This window comes from Siphateles boraxobius, unplaced genomic scaffold (genome assembly GCF_051911475.1).
Source record: "Siphateles boraxobius isolate OS27281-9 unplaced genomic scaffold, OSU_SipBor_1 35, whole genome shotgun sequence".
Classification (NCBI taxonomy): domain Eukaryota; kingdom Metazoa; phylum Chordata; class Actinopteri; order Cypriniformes; family Leuciscidae; genus Siphateles; species Siphateles boraxobius.
The window spans coordinates 2,591,168-2,609,985 of NW_027508975.1; the positions used below are offsets into that span (position 1 = coordinate 2,591,168).

The 18,818-nt window shown below is 39.5% G+C and overlaps 1 protein-coding gene across 50 annotated transcripts in view; it reads right to left on the minus strand.

Annotated features, from left to right (window-relative positions):
- Window positions 1-18,818, minus strand: part of clasp2 (cytoplasmic linker associated protein 2) — a 52,202-nt gene that overhangs the window by 18,843 nt on the left and 14,541 nt on the right. For 17 of the 50 annotated variants that reach the window (XM_077195893.1, XM_077195901.1, XM_077195906.1 and 14 more), the window contains 13 exons: window positions 12,898-13,044; window positions 10,790-10,866; window positions 10,558-10,650; window positions 8,567-8,712; window positions 7,309-7,444; window positions 7,150-7,220; window positions 5,977-6,036; window positions 5,803-5,880; window positions 5,555-5,722; window positions 5,425-5,462; window positions 4,585-4,749; window positions 3,596-3,616; window positions 2,903-3,007 (listed from right to left, as the gene is read on the minus strand). In XM_077195893.1, coding sequence (XP_077052008.1) covers window positions 2,903-3,007; window positions 3,596-3,616; window positions 4,585-4,749; window positions 5,425-5,462; window positions 5,555-5,722; window positions 5,803-5,880; window positions 5,977-6,036; window positions 7,150-7,220; window positions 7,309-7,444; window positions 8,567-8,712; window positions 10,558-10,650; window positions 10,790-10,866; window positions 12,898-13,044 — 1,305 coding nt within the window. Of the gene's footprint in view, window positions 1-1,440; window positions 1,468-2,003; window positions 2,031-2,902; window positions 3,008-3,595; window positions 3,617-4,584; window positions 4,750-5,424; window positions 5,463-5,554; window positions 5,723-5,802; window positions 5,881-5,976; window positions 6,037-7,149; window positions 7,221-7,308; window positions 7,445-8,566; window positions 8,713-10,557; window positions 10,651-10,789; window positions 10,867-12,897; window positions 13,045-18,818 lie in introns of all 50 variants that reach the window. The other 33 variants (XM_077195905.1, XM_077195886.1, XM_077195897.1 and 30 more) reach the window with 5 other exon arrangements.

Consider the following 18,818-nt stretch of genomic DNA (forward strand, 5'->3'; position numbering starts at 1 on the left):
GATTTTAGCTGTGGCGTGTAACACAGTCACTCCTACTAGCAACTTTGGCAGGTTGAATTTGATAAAATATTAATTTTTCAATTTAAATGGCATCTGAAATAATAAACTATGTGCAATATAGTGTTGACAGATTTTTCGATGCATATCGATAATGAAATATCTGAAACTCTTCTGCAGGATACACAATACCAGCTGCGCGTTCTCACTCTCTCATCTCTCCGACAGTGAGTTGACACGCATACTAACCTGCGTCCCCTTTACTCACTTGTTTCTTTGCTCCGGATGAATATTGTTGGTGTTACAGTGCTTGAATTTTTTGGTGTGGGATATTGAGTATAATTATATTAATTCCCCCAGATGTTGGGACCCAAAGTGCATCAGGACTTAAAGTGACAGCAGCCTATTATACCGGCTTCCAAATTATTAGATAATATTAAAAATATCTATATGGCAGTTTTTCCCTATGGTTTCGATGTCAAAATTGTGGTCAGTAATTTTGGAAAACCACTAGCAATAGTGGCTGGTGAGCAAAAAAGTTAACGTCAAGCCCTGTATATAATAAATAGCACAAATTACATTACTGTCCATCCAAAAACAAACATCAACAACTAATCCTCATAGCTATGATAATATTTTTACTGTTTATCCACACAGCAATTATTCACACAACAATAATCACATATACAGATGACAGTATGACATAAAAGTGCTAGTGCTGTGATTCCGGTTGTGTAAGACCAAAAGGGAAGAATGAAGTTTACCTAGTGAACAAGTGAAAATGTTTCTATGACTACAGAGACTACACAAACACAAATGAACATGCTCACGCTGCACTTTGACACACCAATTACCAAATCTTTAAATTTCCCCACACAGTGACATGTAAAGCAGGGGTGGGCGATATGACCAAATTCTTATATCATGTTAAAGGTATAAATCAGACAATATTTACTTTTTTGCTGGAAATTTAAGCAAATATGTTTTAAGATGATTCATGACAGATGAAAGAACCAGTACTGAAATCACTTCACATTACATAAAACTTGAGTTAAAACAAAGCCATCACTTTAAAGTTTTCTGCAATTTTATGGATTCTTTTTTTATTTTTTTATCGCACCACATATATAGAAGAATCAGTGTAGCAGATTCCCAGCAAAAGCAGAATCGGTCTCAACGTAGGGCGTATACCGTCATACCGCCCAGCCTTATATAAAGTTCAAGTTTTTCACAGGTTTGAAGAGAGGGAAAGAAAAAAGAAAAACACCATCCAATGTGAACCAAGCGACACACCCTCCATGCAGTGAAGAGAGTGGGTGCTGATGGCAAAACCATGTTTTTCCGTGAATCAGGACATGGGAAGATGTAAGACTAGAGGCCCACAGGATGGGAGTGACTGGACTAAGTGAATAAATGACAGGTGAAATATGTTGAAAATCTTACCACCAACAGGGGTAGCAGACTGTGATCCTGAGCCAATGAAGGGAAAGGATTAGGGAGCGGGAACGGGTCCAAGAGACCCATTGGGTGGGAGGAGGAACAGCATATTAAACGAATACAAATGCATTATGGGGTAAAAACATGCTGTCAATGTGTTGTTTTTGACACACACATCGTATAAATGAATGAAACCATAAGCCTGCAAATGAAAACATAAGTATGAGTCGCGCACATAGATTCAAGAAGCCCTACAACAGACTGCGCAACTGACGTTACTCCACAACATCACCATGAAGGCACACAAAAGATGAAAAACATCATGGTTGTGTTTGCCACTGCTTTATTTCCATCAACACTCTTAACATGTTAAAGGCTGCCAAACATACACTGCTAAACCGTTGAGAGTTTGTGTTTCTACACGCCTGCAGGCAGAAATGGACTGATACCATTACACCCAAGTGAAGACCACACAGCATGCAGGCCACTCAAGACATACAAACGTTTGCTCGCTCACACACACGTTTGCATGAACTAAACACACTCGCCCACATGTCAGACGAGGGTACCTGGCGTGCAATCAGAATCGTCGGAACCTAGAGGCACAGAAACAGTTGTAGGAGCTGTGGGTTACATCCTTAGAGCAGGATGACTCCTGATAATCTCTCACACACACACTGGCATGCAGATGACAATGTGTTTACAGCACGTGGTATGAGGGAAGACTGTTTACAGTCACGTTTCACCGCATGCTTGTGTTGTGCATAAAATAAGCACAAGCACTGGGTCATTTATAATAATATAAAAGATTTTAAAATAAATTCTGTTCTTTTGAACTGTCTATTAAAAAATAAGAAATAAGTTTGAAACTGAAACTGATTTCAGCATTGATAATGATAAATAATTACAGGAATATGTTTAAATATATTTAAAAATGTAAACAGTTGTATTGAAATTGTAATAACATTTATTACTGTTTTTATACTGGATTTTTGCTCAAATAAATGCAGCCTTGATGAGCAATATTATATTTTCATAGTACTTCTTAAATATTAAAAATACACATAAATAAAGAACATTGTGCATATACATAATTTTGATTTTATTTAAATAGCTAAAGTGTAGGTGCCTTATCTTAAATTCTGGTATACCCTTTCACAAAAATACCTTCTTAAATTGTAACTTCAATGCTTGTGTTCAAAGTTTTTAAAACATACTTTATAATAGGAATGACTAAGTATAAAGTGTATGGATCATTTTTTGGGAGTTTGCAATCAGTATATATCCCCTATTGGCAAATATTTTGCACCAACATATATTTACTGACTAGTTTTGTTACAATGATACGATGGGTTTATGGTGAGGTCAGGTGTGTGAGCAAAATGACAACATTCAATAATGTTCATCTAGAATATTTGTGCTTGTTCACTGCAGACGTAGAATGTGTTTAAACATTGCAGGTACTTACGTTGTGACTGAGATGTTATTTTTGATTTGGTCCGCCCTCTTGAGTCGACCTGACTGCTGCCCATACTAGATGCCGTCGATAAAGTTTGCTTAGTCCGTAGTCGCCCTGGATAGCAACAAAAATGCTGTAAGTCATCAGGCCAATCATAACACACCATCAAATGAATAAGTCAAAGAGATTTCCAGTGTTTCGCTGGCCCACCACAACCACCCACTGGCCAGTCCTGTGATTGAGGGAACATATTAATGATTGCGTTAAAGGTGGGACAGAATGGACAGAATAAGAGGAGTGTCAGATCAGTATGGGAGATTTTTAATGAAGCAATTCAACTTGGCACAACCACAAGCTGAAAGGCAGATGATTCATTTTCTTGCAATACCACACGCCACCGGCAGACAGCAGCAGCACTACATCACTCACAATGAGCTCCGCCCACTATAGAGGATAGGGTTCCCTATTATACCTACAAAGCATTGAAATAACTACAGCAAAAAGCAAACAACTTTCCTCCTAGCATAATTTAAAATAAATCAGAGACACATAAATCAGCAAAATCCTGATCAACGATTCAAAGACAAACAGTAGGAAAGCATGAGCTACATGAGCAGGAAGAAAGGCCAATAGAAAGGGGGAGGGGGCAAGTAAGAAAAGGAGAAGATGAAGACGGGATGAGCAAACGACAGATGATCTTACCATCTTTATCAGAGGCATCATCTTAAGCCAAAGAAGAGAGAGAGGAGCACAGCAAACCAGTTAGAACATAAAACACAAACACACTCACAACAGAATCACACATCAAAAACCACAGACACGCACTTAACCTTGACGAATTAAAGGGTCGTTGTTTTCCTTTTTGGTAAATTGGTAGGAAAATGTCAACACCCATAATGCACTGGGCATGTTGCAGTCCAAGGCCACACCCAGTCTGACTCGATTGGATAGGCTAGAAAAATACCGCCTTGCTTTAGTAGGAAATACTTATTAGCAAATTTGTAATAATGGGGTTGACTTATATTTTCCCAGGGAGCTATAATTCAAAAAAGTGAAGGATTTGTAGGCTGCAAAGAATCGTAAATATGGGGAGACTGCCGCAACAGAAAATCTGAAAAACCTCTGTGTTTCTAGTCAACATTTCAAACTGGATGACCATGAACACAGTGTTTTAGGGCAAACGCAGGGGAAAGAATAAAAAGAAACCGCTGTTCCGTCAGTTCTGCCCAAAGCAAAAACGGCATCACATACGGGTAAAAAAAAGCTGTTGCCAAAGTGTTCCATTTTTACCACAATGCTGTTTAAAAAGAAGACAAAGTATGATACAATTTTCAGTGACTGATCTGTTAATAACCCTCTGTCGATCCGACTGCCTGTGGGCGGAAATAAAAAAATGCAGAAGTACAACCTGTAGTTTTCAAGAAGCTGTCAAAAGTCTTTTGCTGACAAATTTGAATTTCTCTGTCCAGGTAACACAGAAAACAAGTACATAAAGTATATTACTGACATTGTAACTATACAAAGTGGTTTGAAAATCTGCGAAGTTACACTTTAAGACAATTCTTCACATCTGTTTCTATTGCGTGTGATGAGTAGAGCAGAGAGCGTGCATATCTGCATATTCACATGTGTGACCTCTTCTGTTCACGAGTTGATAAAACTGTGCTTTATGAACCGTATGTGGCTCCTACCGAGAGATGCGTATGATCCGGGGACCAGGCCTGCCGTGACTCGACTGGCCCCTCCAGCCTGTCCGGTGTGTCTGGCTTTTGCACCGGCGGCTGCGTTCACATCCACATCACTGCGGGAACGCTGCAAAGAGCCTGGAGATCCTGACGATTTTGAACTCGCAGGCACTAAAATAACAAACAAACAGATGTGTATGCTACATACATATACATTTTTTTATACATTGCTTCATACATTGAAGCATGGAAGGCCATGTCATTATAAAAAAAAAAATCTAATTTTATTTTATACTATTGCCCAGTTTTCATTTAAATTTAGCTAAGTTTTGGTCATTTTGTTATATTTAAATTATTTCTATTTAACTTTAATTTATTTTTATTTCAGTTTTATTAATTTTAGTACTTCAAATTAAACTAATTTCAGTTAGTTGCAAAGGCAAAATTTATAATTTTCGTTTAAGATTCCATCTAATATTGGTAAATTATTTTATTATGTCAGATTTATTTCAATGAACAACATTATTTTAATACTTTGTTAACAATAACAACACTTCTTTGAAAATGTGATATAGATGGCTACTTTTGAAAGTTAACATCCTGCAGTCTCACGCCATAAGAATTTTGGCAATTATGCATGAAATGTTTAGACTACATGGAATATTTGTAGTTTTAAGTAAAGGAAAGGAAAAAATGTGTTTGGCCTATTTGTTAGGCCCTAAAATATTCCTAATGCATTATATACATTTTAAACAAAATATTGAGTGATTTGGAGTTTGAACACGACATAGGTCAATTACCAATACACATATTCCAACACATGTACACACACACGAAAGATCTCACCTCTGCCTGGACCAGCTGACCACTTTGACAGCGGCCGACTGAAAAAGAAAAGAGGGAAAAAATACAGAGCTCTTATTCAATTTCATTGTTTACTGTAGCAGTCGGTTGTATGTGAGTGAGATATTCTTACTTAAGGCTTTCTTGCGAGCTGGAGGACGAGCGATCCGACTGTGGGAGGGACGCCACGCTGCCCGAGCTCTTTAGATGTGGCTGAAGAGTCTTCTGATAGGACGGTTCTAATGCGTTATACAGAGACTCCGCCTCCCCAGGGAAATGAGCTTGCAACCCACAGTATGCCCTGAGAGAGAGAGCAACATAAGAAATATAACGCAACACGAAACAGCGGAATACATGAAGTAATTTGAGGATGCCACTCACTTCCTGGCCTCCACTCGAGCCTCCGAGTCTGCATCTCTGATTCCCTTCTTAATGCTCTCCACCAACACCGCCGCATGCCTAAGGCACAGACGAAAGAGAAGAGAGGTTATGTTGTGCAGTGCTGGCCTTTCAACACCAGTAGGCACTGTAGTTTAGCCTGTGCTGTGGCGGTACCTCTCCAGAGAGTGAGTCTGCCATTCCTGCAGCAGGAGATCCAAGAACTCATAACAGCGCCTGACAGGTACAGAGAGGAAGAAAGAGAAATCAGTAATGAACTCACACAGGTCTTGGTAAGTGCTCAAGAGGGCAGGGAGATAAACTGAACGGTTACAATAAATACATGAAGACTGCTGAAATATAAAGTTAAACTCTCTTAAAGATTGTGCCAGCAGTATAGACTCCTCACTCGCAAGTTTTAACATGTTAAGTCAGTTATTTTTAATAGGGTGTCTGGTAATCCTTAATCCTCCCGATTGGCAAAAGAGTTGGGAAGACTCATTTCCACATATCAGTTCTTTCAAACTGTCCGTTTCAATTAATTGAGCTGAACACTGGTTTAAATATTTGTTTGTCATCACCCTCAAGGGATTTATGCTGTATGGGGACATATTTTACAATGTTTAGTAACAAATATTTAAAAAAAATAAATAAAAAAATTATAAATAATTTAAGTAAGTAGTGAGAAACAATCACTGGAAAAAAATGTAAGATTATTATATTTTTATAGATTATGTTTTTACTGTTAAATGTCTGCATTAACACTTGTTAGGTCCAAACTTGCTCATTCTAGAGGAAAACCCTTTTTAAGTCAACTTTAAATTCTTACAGACAGACAGACAGACAGACAGACAGACAGACAGACAGACAGACAGACAGACAGACAGGCAGGCAGGCAGGCAGGCAGGCAGGCAGACAGACAGACAGACAGACAGACAGACAGACAAACAGACAGACAGACAGACAGACAGACAGACAGACAGACAGACAGACAGACAGACAGACAGACAGATAGATAGATAGATAGATAGATAGATAGATAGATAGATAGATAGATAGATAGATAGATAGATAGATAGATAGATAGATAAAGCTTGTAGGTGGAAAACATAAATATTCAGTTATTTTCAAGTGTCCTTGTTACAGTGCAATTCTATATTTACGTACGGAGTAATAATTAACTACATGTACTTATAAAAGTTAGTTACACATAATTATGCATACTTTATAACCTAGTTATTACTATAGTAACTACATGTGATGTGTATAAAGGACACTGTAAAATAGAGTGTTCTCTAATATTCTTGCAGTGCTCAGCTATAGTGTGTAGAAGCAGTTTTAACATCTCACCTCCGGACGGCCACAGACTTTGACGTGCAGTTACTAGCGATGAGAGGAATTAGTCGTGGGACATGAGTGTGCTGAAAATACAAAAACAAACAGTGAAAACATGCAGACACAGTGCAGTCAGCCAGACAGAATGAGCTCCTGCACGCCACCGTTTCTCACCCGTATGATGATGCGTATGGCTGCTGTGCCAGATGTAGCCATCACTCTGGCACAGTTAGGGATGAGATTGAAGAGCACTGGAACGATGGCCTCTGCTCCATGATCGAACTTATTCCCTAATAGTGTGGAAAGATGCCTGCACAAACAGAACACAATAAATTGGTGCTCTTTACAATGAACACAAAACAATAGCAAGATCCAGTAGACTGCAAATAGGAATCGCTTTGCTCTATGAGCCTGTCGACTCGTCTCTAGCACTTAATCAAGCGGTTGATGGTAAACAGATCTCAATAATAAGGGTGTCACGATTTCGATTCGAAATTAATTCACATCTCGAACTTCGAATTAAAAAATGGAATCGTCGATGCTGCCACGCCCCCATGTCACGTCCGGTCGGCGCGCCAAGCGGAAAAAAACAAGCGTGTTGAAGTGCTGCGAGTCTATGGTCAACCTCCTCTAACTTAGCTACAGCCACTCAAAAGATAGCATGGCAACTGCAGATGCAGGAGACCCATCGACAGAACTTGAACCCCCTCCTCTTTCATTGAAGTCGCAGGTGTGGATGTTTTTTGGATTTCCAGTGAGTTATGTTGACAACGTTCGTGCTTCAAAAAAGCCACAGTTTGCAGACATCCCAAGTCTCACCGAAGTTCCGGGAGTCTCCCACATATTGATAGCGGCTCCCTGATGCACGCAAATTAGTTAAAAGCTCCCGGAATCTAGAGTGAGCGAGCAAGAGTGCGCATGCGAGACAGAAAAAAACGTGCTCCAAACCGTATAGCGTGTGCACGGCAGAGAGGGAGAGAGCGAGAGACCTTGCGTGTGTGCCTCATGAAGCGCATATAAGACAAAGAGCATCCTGATTGGCCGGTGGCGGCTTTAAAAAAAGTAAATGTAAAAATAGAGAATCGAATCGAACCGTGACCTTAGAATCGAAAATTTAATCGAATCGAGGATTTGGAGAATCGTGACACCCCTACTCAATCTGCATACTATGCACACACAGCTTTCTAATGTCAGAGATCTGAGTTAACAGTTTAAGAGAGAGGTCTTCAATCCTGCTCCTGGAGGGCCACTGTCCTGCAGAGTTTAGTTCCAACCCTAATCAAACACACCTGCCTTTGTATATTCAAGCGATCCTGAAGAGCTTGATGAGCTGATTCAGGTGTGTTTGATTAGGGTTGGGTATAAAATCTGCAGGACAGTGGCCCTCCAGGAGCAGGATTGAAGACCTCTGGGATGTCAGTTAGACACTCACGCCACTGAGATGCAAGCCTCCCGCACCACCTGAGAACGCAGGTCTTTGGCCGACAGCTTAAATGCACCATCCAATAGGCGCAGGTGCTGGTAAAAACAATCATAGTCTGCTGCCCCGGCAACCAGCAGAGATCGAATTTTCTTCAGCTGTGGAGAGAGAGGGGGGGGGGGGAACAAGACCACATAAAAGAGGGTGTCACAAATGAATGGAATGCATAGGCAAAGCTACATAAAAGCTAGAAAAATCCATAAATAAATGTTGAATAGAGATTTTTTTTAAAAGTATAAACAATCCCTATGTATGTTCACAAAGAAAACTCTAGGTCTAGTGCATCCCAATGCCACTCCCTCTTGAATTTTCAATGGAACCACAATTATTCAGCAAACAAGTTCAGTCACTTGTAAACAAAATACGTGTGTTCAAAGTCGGCTTTAAATGAAAATTCACCCTATGCATTTTGTGAATGCATTTTATAGATCTTATTGTGAACGATTCATCCATGCGTTTCAAATTTTTATTTTGGCCTTGTGATGTCAACTCACTCGTCCGGTAAAGGCGGGCATACACTGTGTGATGTCTGCGATTTCAGCAAGGCAACTACTCACACTGAACGAGTAGCTCGCATGCGAAAAAAAGCTAAAGCTCAGGGTTTATGTGGTCACACTATACGGTCCGAGCGTCGCGCTGCGGCTTGACTGCTCACACTATACGTGTGAAATATGTACGGTAAACCCCCGTGCCTGGTTGCGCCAATAGATGATATCATGTATCCAGATATTGTCAAAACAAGCATAAGCTATCTATATTAAAATGATTTAGCATTTCCAATTTATGTATTAAATTATTATTAGCATTATTGTATTATTAGTATTATTAGGCAAGGCCTACTTTTATTATTAAATTGATAGGCTATTATAATTAATTTGCCACGCAATCATCTCAGCTGTGAGGATAATAAAAGATTACATAGAAGCTTACTACCCTCATTGAAAATTGTCTTAAAACATTCAGGTCGATTACAATTAATTATAGGCCTATAATTAAAATGATTAACAGTCTACAATATTTCCGAACACTGCAATAATTTGTCAAAACAGCTTTATTTCAAGAATAGTTTCTTTAACATGGACATTGTTTGATAAATTAAAGGGGCACGGAAGCTACATCGCAGGTGGCTTGGAAGACGTGGATAGCCTAATATATGGTTTTTCCATTTTGCAACACAAACTGGAGGTGAGCAACAGTAACTTGTAGCTAGTGTGATAGCGACAGAAATTAAGATTAAAATTAAATTAATATTTTCATTTTATTTCTTCTGTTTTCACACATGCGCAGTGAGGGAAAAAACACTGAGTTTAGGGCAATCGGTTCGTAGCTTTGCTTCAACTCTGCGATATAGTCACGAGGAGCGACCAAAATTTCAGACATGCCAGAAATTCTTCCGACCATCCGATTGCCGATCGTAAGTGGTTTATATCCTCTTGTTTCCCCCTGTACACTGTACATATCGTTTATATCGATATACAGTAGATTGATGTTATGAGTGCATCTGAAAAATAGCAGAGGAAAGCAGTGATCTGCTGCGGGGAAGAGCATAATCCAATTTGTCCTAAACTTGATACATGCTTTACTTTAAGGGCTTCAAAATGACTCGTAAGAAAGTAGTTCAACACAGCTTACCCAGTCATATGCTCTGACAGATACTATTTAATGCGTTTGAGATGTAATGTTTGACCAGTCGAATTGACTTCCTTTATCTCAGTAACCGCCATTTAACTGGACATGTTAAGTCACTTGATCACTTAAATTATGGCTGACTGTAAATAGTGCATTTTTAAACAGTGGCATTAGTGACTGAAAACGTGGTTTTGCACAACGCTGCATCCACACCACTAGGTGTCAGTGTAAGTCCAAGGCAACTGTTATATCAACTAGCGTGACTTAGACAAAAAAGCTTGCACAAGTGTTTAAATCGTGTATGTTAAACTCACCGCGCTTGTTCTATGGTCCCAGTCGTGTTTATCGTCCGACAGAATCTCACGGATCTTGTTTAGATTATCCTCCAGGTCACGTGAGGAGTAGATCTACGCCAGGAGAGAGACACACGAGTTTTAGAACAAACACTTCCAAGCCTTTGATCAAACATCAACGTGAACGTTGATCAATTCAACGCTGAGGAATTCAGTGACACCTCCCTCATTTATAGGCAGGTTTGTGTCTCACCTGAACCGTGGGGACGTCTGTGAATGCTTTAATAAAATCCTCCTCATCCACAGCTCCTGCCGCTTCCTTAGAGCCTCCTGCAACACACACGATTGATATCCATTAAAACACAAACACAAGAAAACTATGAAGTTTATGAAGGGCAGATGCATCCGTCTAACACTGTTTGAGACATTTTTAATCTCAATCACGCTGACAGACAACTGACAGTTCCAGCCGCTACCACAGAAACTGAGCACAATCAGGTGTTACTATGGCAATCGTTGTATCGCCATGCAAAAGGGAGGGTGTTCTTTGTGTACTAAGCATGTGATTATGTTATAGGTTAATGTGTGATGTAAATAGGTGGGGGAGGAAGTTGTAAACCACGTTATAATTTAAAATGATTTTCTTAAAACTGTATACCATATTCAGTGAAATAGCCCTTTGCAACCTATTACAGGAGGGAGGAAACCCATCTGACACATTAACAGCTCTCAATCCTAATGGACTTCCTGTCTGTCTTCCTGTTCGGCTGTAATTGAACGATCAATCATGAGGGGGTGTGGCCTGTAAGAACTTCCAACAGATTGTCTAATTAACACATCAGCACCAGTGAGCTGTCAGTCAGCCTTCAGGAAGCCCCATTTTGGGTGGACCTTTTTTAAAAGCGAAAGCTCAGTAATGAGCCTCAGCAGAAACATCAATTCACTGTGAACTGCTGCTGATACAAACCAAGTATTTGTAAAAAAGGTATTTGTGCAAACTTCTCGTTCTGTAAAAGCATCAGTTCATGGGGCTACAAAAATTACATGAATTTGAAATGAATTTTGAAAATGAAATGAAGTGTGTACTTGCATAACAGCTGCACGGTTCTGGATAAATTGCAAATCACGATTTTTTGTTTCAAACTGAGATCATGATTCTCAACAGACAACAAAACAAAATAATATTTAATTCACTAGAGGTTCTGACAAAATGTGAATTGCTGCACTCTTAAAATGTTTAATTATTCTGAATGAATCATTAAAAAAAAAGGTTGAATGAATGATTCAATGACTCAAATACTTCACTTGTTTGTTTACTGGATGAATCTGCGTTTTTGAACGAATCTCTTCAATGAATGAATTAAAGACAATATCTTTTTTAACAGACACTTGGCGACAAACATTATTTGAAGTTACTTTCAAAAGGCGTTTTACTCTAATTTGATTGCTTCCGCAGACAGTGTTCATCTGAACTTTAAAATGTTATCCCTTCTGTGATAATATGAATTAATGTAACAGAAATAATGTCACTGTGTGGTTAAAAAGGCTGTGACGCTGTTTCACACCAATACATGATCACTGCTCTCTCTGTCAGAAGCAGCGCAGACGCATGTTTGAATGTTCTGGTGTGATTTTGTCAAAGGTTTAATAGACACAAGCAAATCGTCATTTAGGAATGAGATTGCGTGGGTGTTTGAATCAAGATCGCGATCTTTTAACGATTAATCGTGCAGCTCTAACTTGCACTGAAATAATAAACAAACTAAATACTATATATATGATAGATATTCTATTTATGACTTTACAACCAATAAAGATTTTTCTATACTGTAGCAGGTATTTTGTTTATAAACAATGCAAAACCATAGTAATTAAAAAAATAAGGCAAAATGTGTCCCAAACAAGTCAAGTCTCAAAAACTGACAAATAAGATATTAATAATGTAAAGCTAAACAAATGTAAGGCTGCTAAGCAAAATCACAACTTGCTGTAGAATTCAACTGATGAACAGGTACAAGCGTCTGTATATCCAATATCCAATATTTTACAACAGCTTTGAATGTGGTTCATCAAACCAGAATTTAGGAGTGTAATGATCTCTTTTATAATATTAGTTGAGTCCTTTGTTCTAATCGTTATGTAATGTGAAGTTGTTTTTGCACTGATGCCAGACGGAATCATTTGTTATGAGAAATATTTTAGTTTGTGTCCATTAATTCACTGGATGGTATAAAAATAAATAGGATTTACAACATGGTTATTTACTATAATATAAGCCATTTTTCAGTTCATTTCCAACCAATACATTTCCAACCAATACATATATATTCATATCATTATAATGCTTTAGACGTGTCTCACCTGTCTTGGCAGCACCAGTAGCACTGGGTCGTCTGGCACTGCCGGCAGCTTCTCCAGGTTTCTTGGGTACTTTGGGTACTTTAAACGCAGCCTGAGCCGACGACGGCCTGCTTCCATCCACAGAGTCATCGTCGTCAAAACTACGATCTGAGAGAAGCAACGAGAAGATGAATCAATTGGTTATCAAAGTCAAGACGTGCAGGCAGCATTTCAATAGATAAGCTAATTTTAAATTTTGTTTCAGGATAGACTTACTGCACAATGATAAGCAAAAACCACTAATTTCTGTGCCAACTTGCATAGTCTCATATTCTAGTCCCAATGCAGTTGGTTCAATAAAAAGGAAATCTGTCAGAATATATATCAATGAACAAATCCACTTCCTCTGAAACCCAATAGGTTTTAGGATTATATAACCAAGTGTGCCGAGTACAAGGTCTGATATCCTCCCCACCACAATATCAGCTTCAGTAATCAATGACCAGCCCAGAACCAGGAACTATTGGGGGGCCTATCAATTACTGAACAGCAAAAACAGGAAGTATAGGTACAGTTAATGACTCGCACACACTCACAAACAAAGAGAAATGCCTTCAAAACTCAAAAGCCCAAAGCCACCCACACACAAGAACAGATTGGGCGCTTCCAGTAAGAACACAAACAGCCTTTCGTTTCATCTACCAGCTGTTAAAACGCCCCAAATCTCCACGGCACCTGGGCGACATCCAATGCCTGCACTGATTCAGATGTCAACGTTCATTTGAGCCACCAGCATCATTTCAAACAGGTACATTTTGAGAAGACACTCACAGTCACAGATGCGTTTGCAGATGAGGCGCCTCATGCCTGAAGGCGGGCGTGGCTCTCTCTCGTATCCGAGGCAACGCCCAAGCTGGCGCTCACATGACAGTGACTCTCACGGTGACAAAATATCCCCAGACGGATCAGCAAGGCACAAACCACAGTTCACAGAAACCACCACCCAAAAGCTGGTCGGCATCTTTCTCTCTCTCAATTACTCTCTCTCTCTCCATCCCCCCTCGTCTCCTGCTCCATCACTCCCTCGCACTTCGCTGCGCACCGTCCACCCCCCCCCCCCCTTCCTTCCCAGCACAAGAAGAGCCAATCAGGAGAGTGATGACATCACCTTTAAGCAGCCAGTGAGCTTTGAGATTTGAGGATGCTTCTTGCATGTCAATCGGGCTCATTTCATCTGGAGCTCAAGCTAAGCTAATTAGCATCACGTCGGTGCATGATCACCTTAGTTTAAACACATTCACGGTCAAACATGCACCGGGGAATTGGGGTTGAATAAAATGCATAAATACATATGAGAACGAAGGGCACACCCCTACAGCCGAGACATGGTCTTTGATTGCATATGAAAGTGTGGTGTGTGTGTGTGTATGTGGGCAATCGACATTGTGACCCTGATTGCACTGACACATTATGGATGCTGACCCCACTTGCGGAGCTGAAAGGGCTCTGTGTGCCTGACTATGTGTGTAGCATTATTAGCATAGTAGCATAACCCACCCTTTGTTGAGACAGGAGCGCGTGAACAACAATTCAACAAGGACGGGCCAATGACGACCGCAGAGAGGGAGATCAATCGAGAATGAGCCCGGCCGAAAGGAACAAAACAGCAACAGGAAGCAAGAGAGAAAGAGGGGACAAGCTGAAGGGAAAAGAGGGAAAAGGGGGGAAAAGGGGGAAAAGGGAGAAAGGCAAGGACGAAGAGAGAGAGAGAGAGAGAGAGAGAGAGAGAGAGAGAGAGAGAGAGATGGCCGCTTGCGAAAGGCTGTTGCCATGACAACAAGATCAGCCCACATCAGTGGATTTGAAAGATTGGAGAGAGAAAAAAGGGCTGATTCACACTGATTTGAATTTTGGTCAGCCAAAAATGGCTTGCTGAAATCAGAAAACTAAAATGTTATTTTTTAACAACAACGTAATAATAAACAGCTGAATCACATTGGCTTGAAATTTGGTCAGCCAAAAATGGCTTGCTCAAATCAAAAAACTTTTGCAGCAGAAGAGGTTATGAGTAGAAAAACTGGTTATACTTTATTTTGAGGTGACGTAGTTGCATTGTACTAAAGTACTGAGTAATATTAAATAACTACATGTAATTACTACAGAGTTACGGTTAGGTTTTGGTTTAGGGCTAGTTACTTTGAATTATGTATAATTTATTGTTATTACTATAGTAAGTACATTTATTAACTTGTAACTACGTCACCTTAAAATAAATAAATTTTTCAAAGCAATATTTGCTTCAAAGGAAGATATTGCTTCTATACTTACGAGTTAAGTTGCATTTTTAATGAATATTTTTGGGGAAAAGGCCACCCATCATAAAAGCCGCAATGAAATGCAGTGTACTGTCTTAAGTCAACGCACAATTATTTCTATTCGATCAATGAATAAGCTAAAATTTCTTGAAAGAGTTGTGATATTATTGCATTGTGACAGTTATTGATAAAAAAAAATATCGCAACCTTATTGACAGTTATCAAGATAGCAGTATGTAACACAGCAGGGGTAGTTTAAAAACACACTAGTACATGACACATTTCTCAGTCAAAACTGACCTGGAAACACACATACTGTCAGTCTAACACCATATTGCTTATTGCTGGGTGACTGAGTGAGTGTTGATGTCTGAGTCCTCACTGGTCAGTCTGTAACTTAACTGGCTATTTAATCTGGTTATCAGGATTATGACGAGAAGGACCAGTGTAGTAGGGCCCACCAAAACGAACAGCGAACATAAGTACTCTAAAGCTTAATTTATAGTCAAGAGACACACAGCATTTATAGTGTACTTCAATTTCGAGGCCAAGAGCTGAGGAGTCTAATAATGGGTAGCGGAGGCAACAAAATGCCCTAGAAACCAGGTCAAACTTGAACTCCCAAGGGACAAAACCCACTGATGCAGAAACCAATATAACTAGTATGTCAGAGAGATATAATGCAATATATTCTGATCAAATCCCATTGCTTTAATGGTTGGTGACTTTAAAGACAAGTAGCTGAAAGAATAGCCAGCCAATGGGAGAGAGTATTTTCTGGACAACAACTCAAAAAAACCTGACTGACTAGCATCTGATTTCATCCAATCCAAATAAACAGAGCGTAATGCATACCTAATGTACACAAACAACACAATAGCTTAGTTATTTCTATACTACTTATTAGATAAACGCACTCACCATCTCCATCATCACCCACAGACATGGCTATAACGCTTCTGAGAAGAGGCAGCTCTTTCACTCTCTCCTTCTCTCTCTCTCTCTGTCACGCTGTGTCAGAGTAATGCCGTGACAGGCACAGCTCTCTCTCTAGAACCCTCTCCTCACAGCGGCTCCATTGGCAAAGCCATTGGACAGAAAAAAATCTTTGAATGTCCTCCACTTTATCTTCTGCCAAATTTAAAAATGACTGGTGAGGAAGTTAGTTGCATGGTTATCAATCCCCTTCCTGTTCTTATGCTGAAATCTGGCAAGATCTCAAGGCACATGGCCAGGTAAAACAAATATTTTAACACTTTTGGAAGTTCACCAATACTTTTGAGGAGACATGTTGAAATGTGTAGGGTCTGTGAGATCAATATGAATCTGATTTTATTCATTTAATTGCCTATAGTAGCAGAGGAATAGTCTAAATCTGTTTTCCAGATTATAGGCAATGGGTCTGCATTAGTGCTGTATTAACATTAAGAGCAAGTTGGGTCACACTTTAGATTAGGTTCCAATTCTCACTATTAACTATGACTTTTGCCTCAAACTCTTAATTAGTGCTTATAAGTAAGGTAGTTTAGGTATTGGTAAGTTTAAGTTAAGGGATGTAGAATAAGGCATTAATGTGTGCTTTAGAAGTAAGGGTGTCACGATTTCGATTTTAAATCGAAATCGATCGAAATTAATTCACAATCTCAAAAATCGAAATAAAAAATGGATCGTTGATACTGCCACGCCCCCATGTCGCGCTCGTGATGGAAAGTTCGGATTGTTTTACTGACTCTATTGTTCAATCTCGTTCATCAAAATTAACTAATCTTTTTTCTTGTCATTTCAAGGGCTTTAAATGTTATACTTTTAACAGGCAAATTCCCCGAACACATCCACCTACGCAATCTTGATCATATTCTGAATTAAGAAATCATAATAATGCAGTCAAAAATAATTTACAGGGAACATTAATACTTGACCTTCCGAGTCTTTTGTTCATTTGTCGCGTAACAGAGGCAATGAACGGATCGTTCATGAACGACTCATCACGGCACGGGAAAAAACACACGTGTTGAAAGGCTGTGAGTCCTCTAACTTAGATTCTATGCCCGAGCCCGAACATGGCCCGATCCGGGCCGATATTTCCCGTCACAATTCTCGGGCCGGCCTCTTGATCTATAGACGTGCACTCCCAACGCAATAGAGTGCGGCGCGGGGCTAGATTTGATTGCCGAGTGCGAGCACGGGCGGTAATGCACTCACTCTGTGTGTGCGGGAGAATAAAACGATTCGCGGGACTCCCGCAAACTAGAAATATCTATGAATAAAACATAAAAAATAATACATTTTTATTTATCTGTTGCAGAAAAGCAACAAGAACAACTAAAACAAAATAAAAACGATTTACAGGCCAGAGTTTCAATTTATAACATGCTTGCAGCGTTGAGCGATTTAGCCAATCACAGACATATGTGTTGATTTCTTGAACGCAATGGCCAATCAGAAGCATTTAAGATAGACTCTCCTCACCGCTCAAAACGGACTTTTTGTTCAGTGCTGAATTCTGTAAGCTGGCAAATCCTCTAATTATAACAAACAAAGTGTAGGCTATATATTATGAAAGATTCATTGTGCAGTCAGCTTCATTGATAATAACAGAGATGTGTGAGATTGCGATGAACTGATGTCAGCTTTTTAGGAGCAACAGCAACCTGTGCTTAAAAAAAAGAAGTAAAAATCGAGAATCGAATCGAACCGTGACCTTAGAATCGAAAATGTAATCGAATCGAGGATTTGGAGAATCGTGACACCCCTATTTAGAAGTACTAATAAACAGCCAATATCCTGGTAATATGCATGCTAATAAGCAACTAGTTAATAATGAGAATTTGACTGTAAACTAAAGTGTCACCGCAAGTTGAGATATTAAAAATTGAGTACTCCATGGTTAGACCCAAAACTCACTTATGTCTAAGGACATACAATATAGCTAATTGCTTCAAAACACACAAAGCACAATAATAAATAATTCAGGTAAGTCCTAAGTATCAGAGACAATTTAAGTGGTGACCGGAAAAGAGTTTGAACAGGCATGAACCAGCAGTAAACAGCATATACTCAACGATTATACCGTTAAACCAAGTTATCATATAATAGTTCGAAATAAACAGCTAGCCTACCAAATCCATTGCATGGCTTGAAGACATTAATGTAGGTGTACATGAGCACGGGCTTCAAAACTATTGTATTGTTTGTTTTTTTGACAATAAACAAACCAGAATGAGAACATGAAAACACGAATGAAATCAACTCCCCACCAACCAATCCCTCCCTCCCCTCCCACTCGCACCGTGCTTAACCGACCATTGCTAAGTTATTGATTCAATTATTATCGAGAATGAATCGATCGTCGATGAATCGTTAGCAACCCCAGTACAGATATATTGTGCATCTCTGATAAGAACTGTCCCTTCACTCAAGTCAAAGATACTACTGAACCCACTTTCAGCATACATCGCCATGTGATGCACCTGGACACATCATCAGTGATGTTTCCTGGGGTCATCGGGTGTTTCGGGTCTTCCAACAATCAAATCGCCTCACCCTGGCGACCCCATTAATACATGTATAAACACATGTTTACCCCCATAAAGTCAACAGCTGCAACCATGCAAAAAACAACCATGG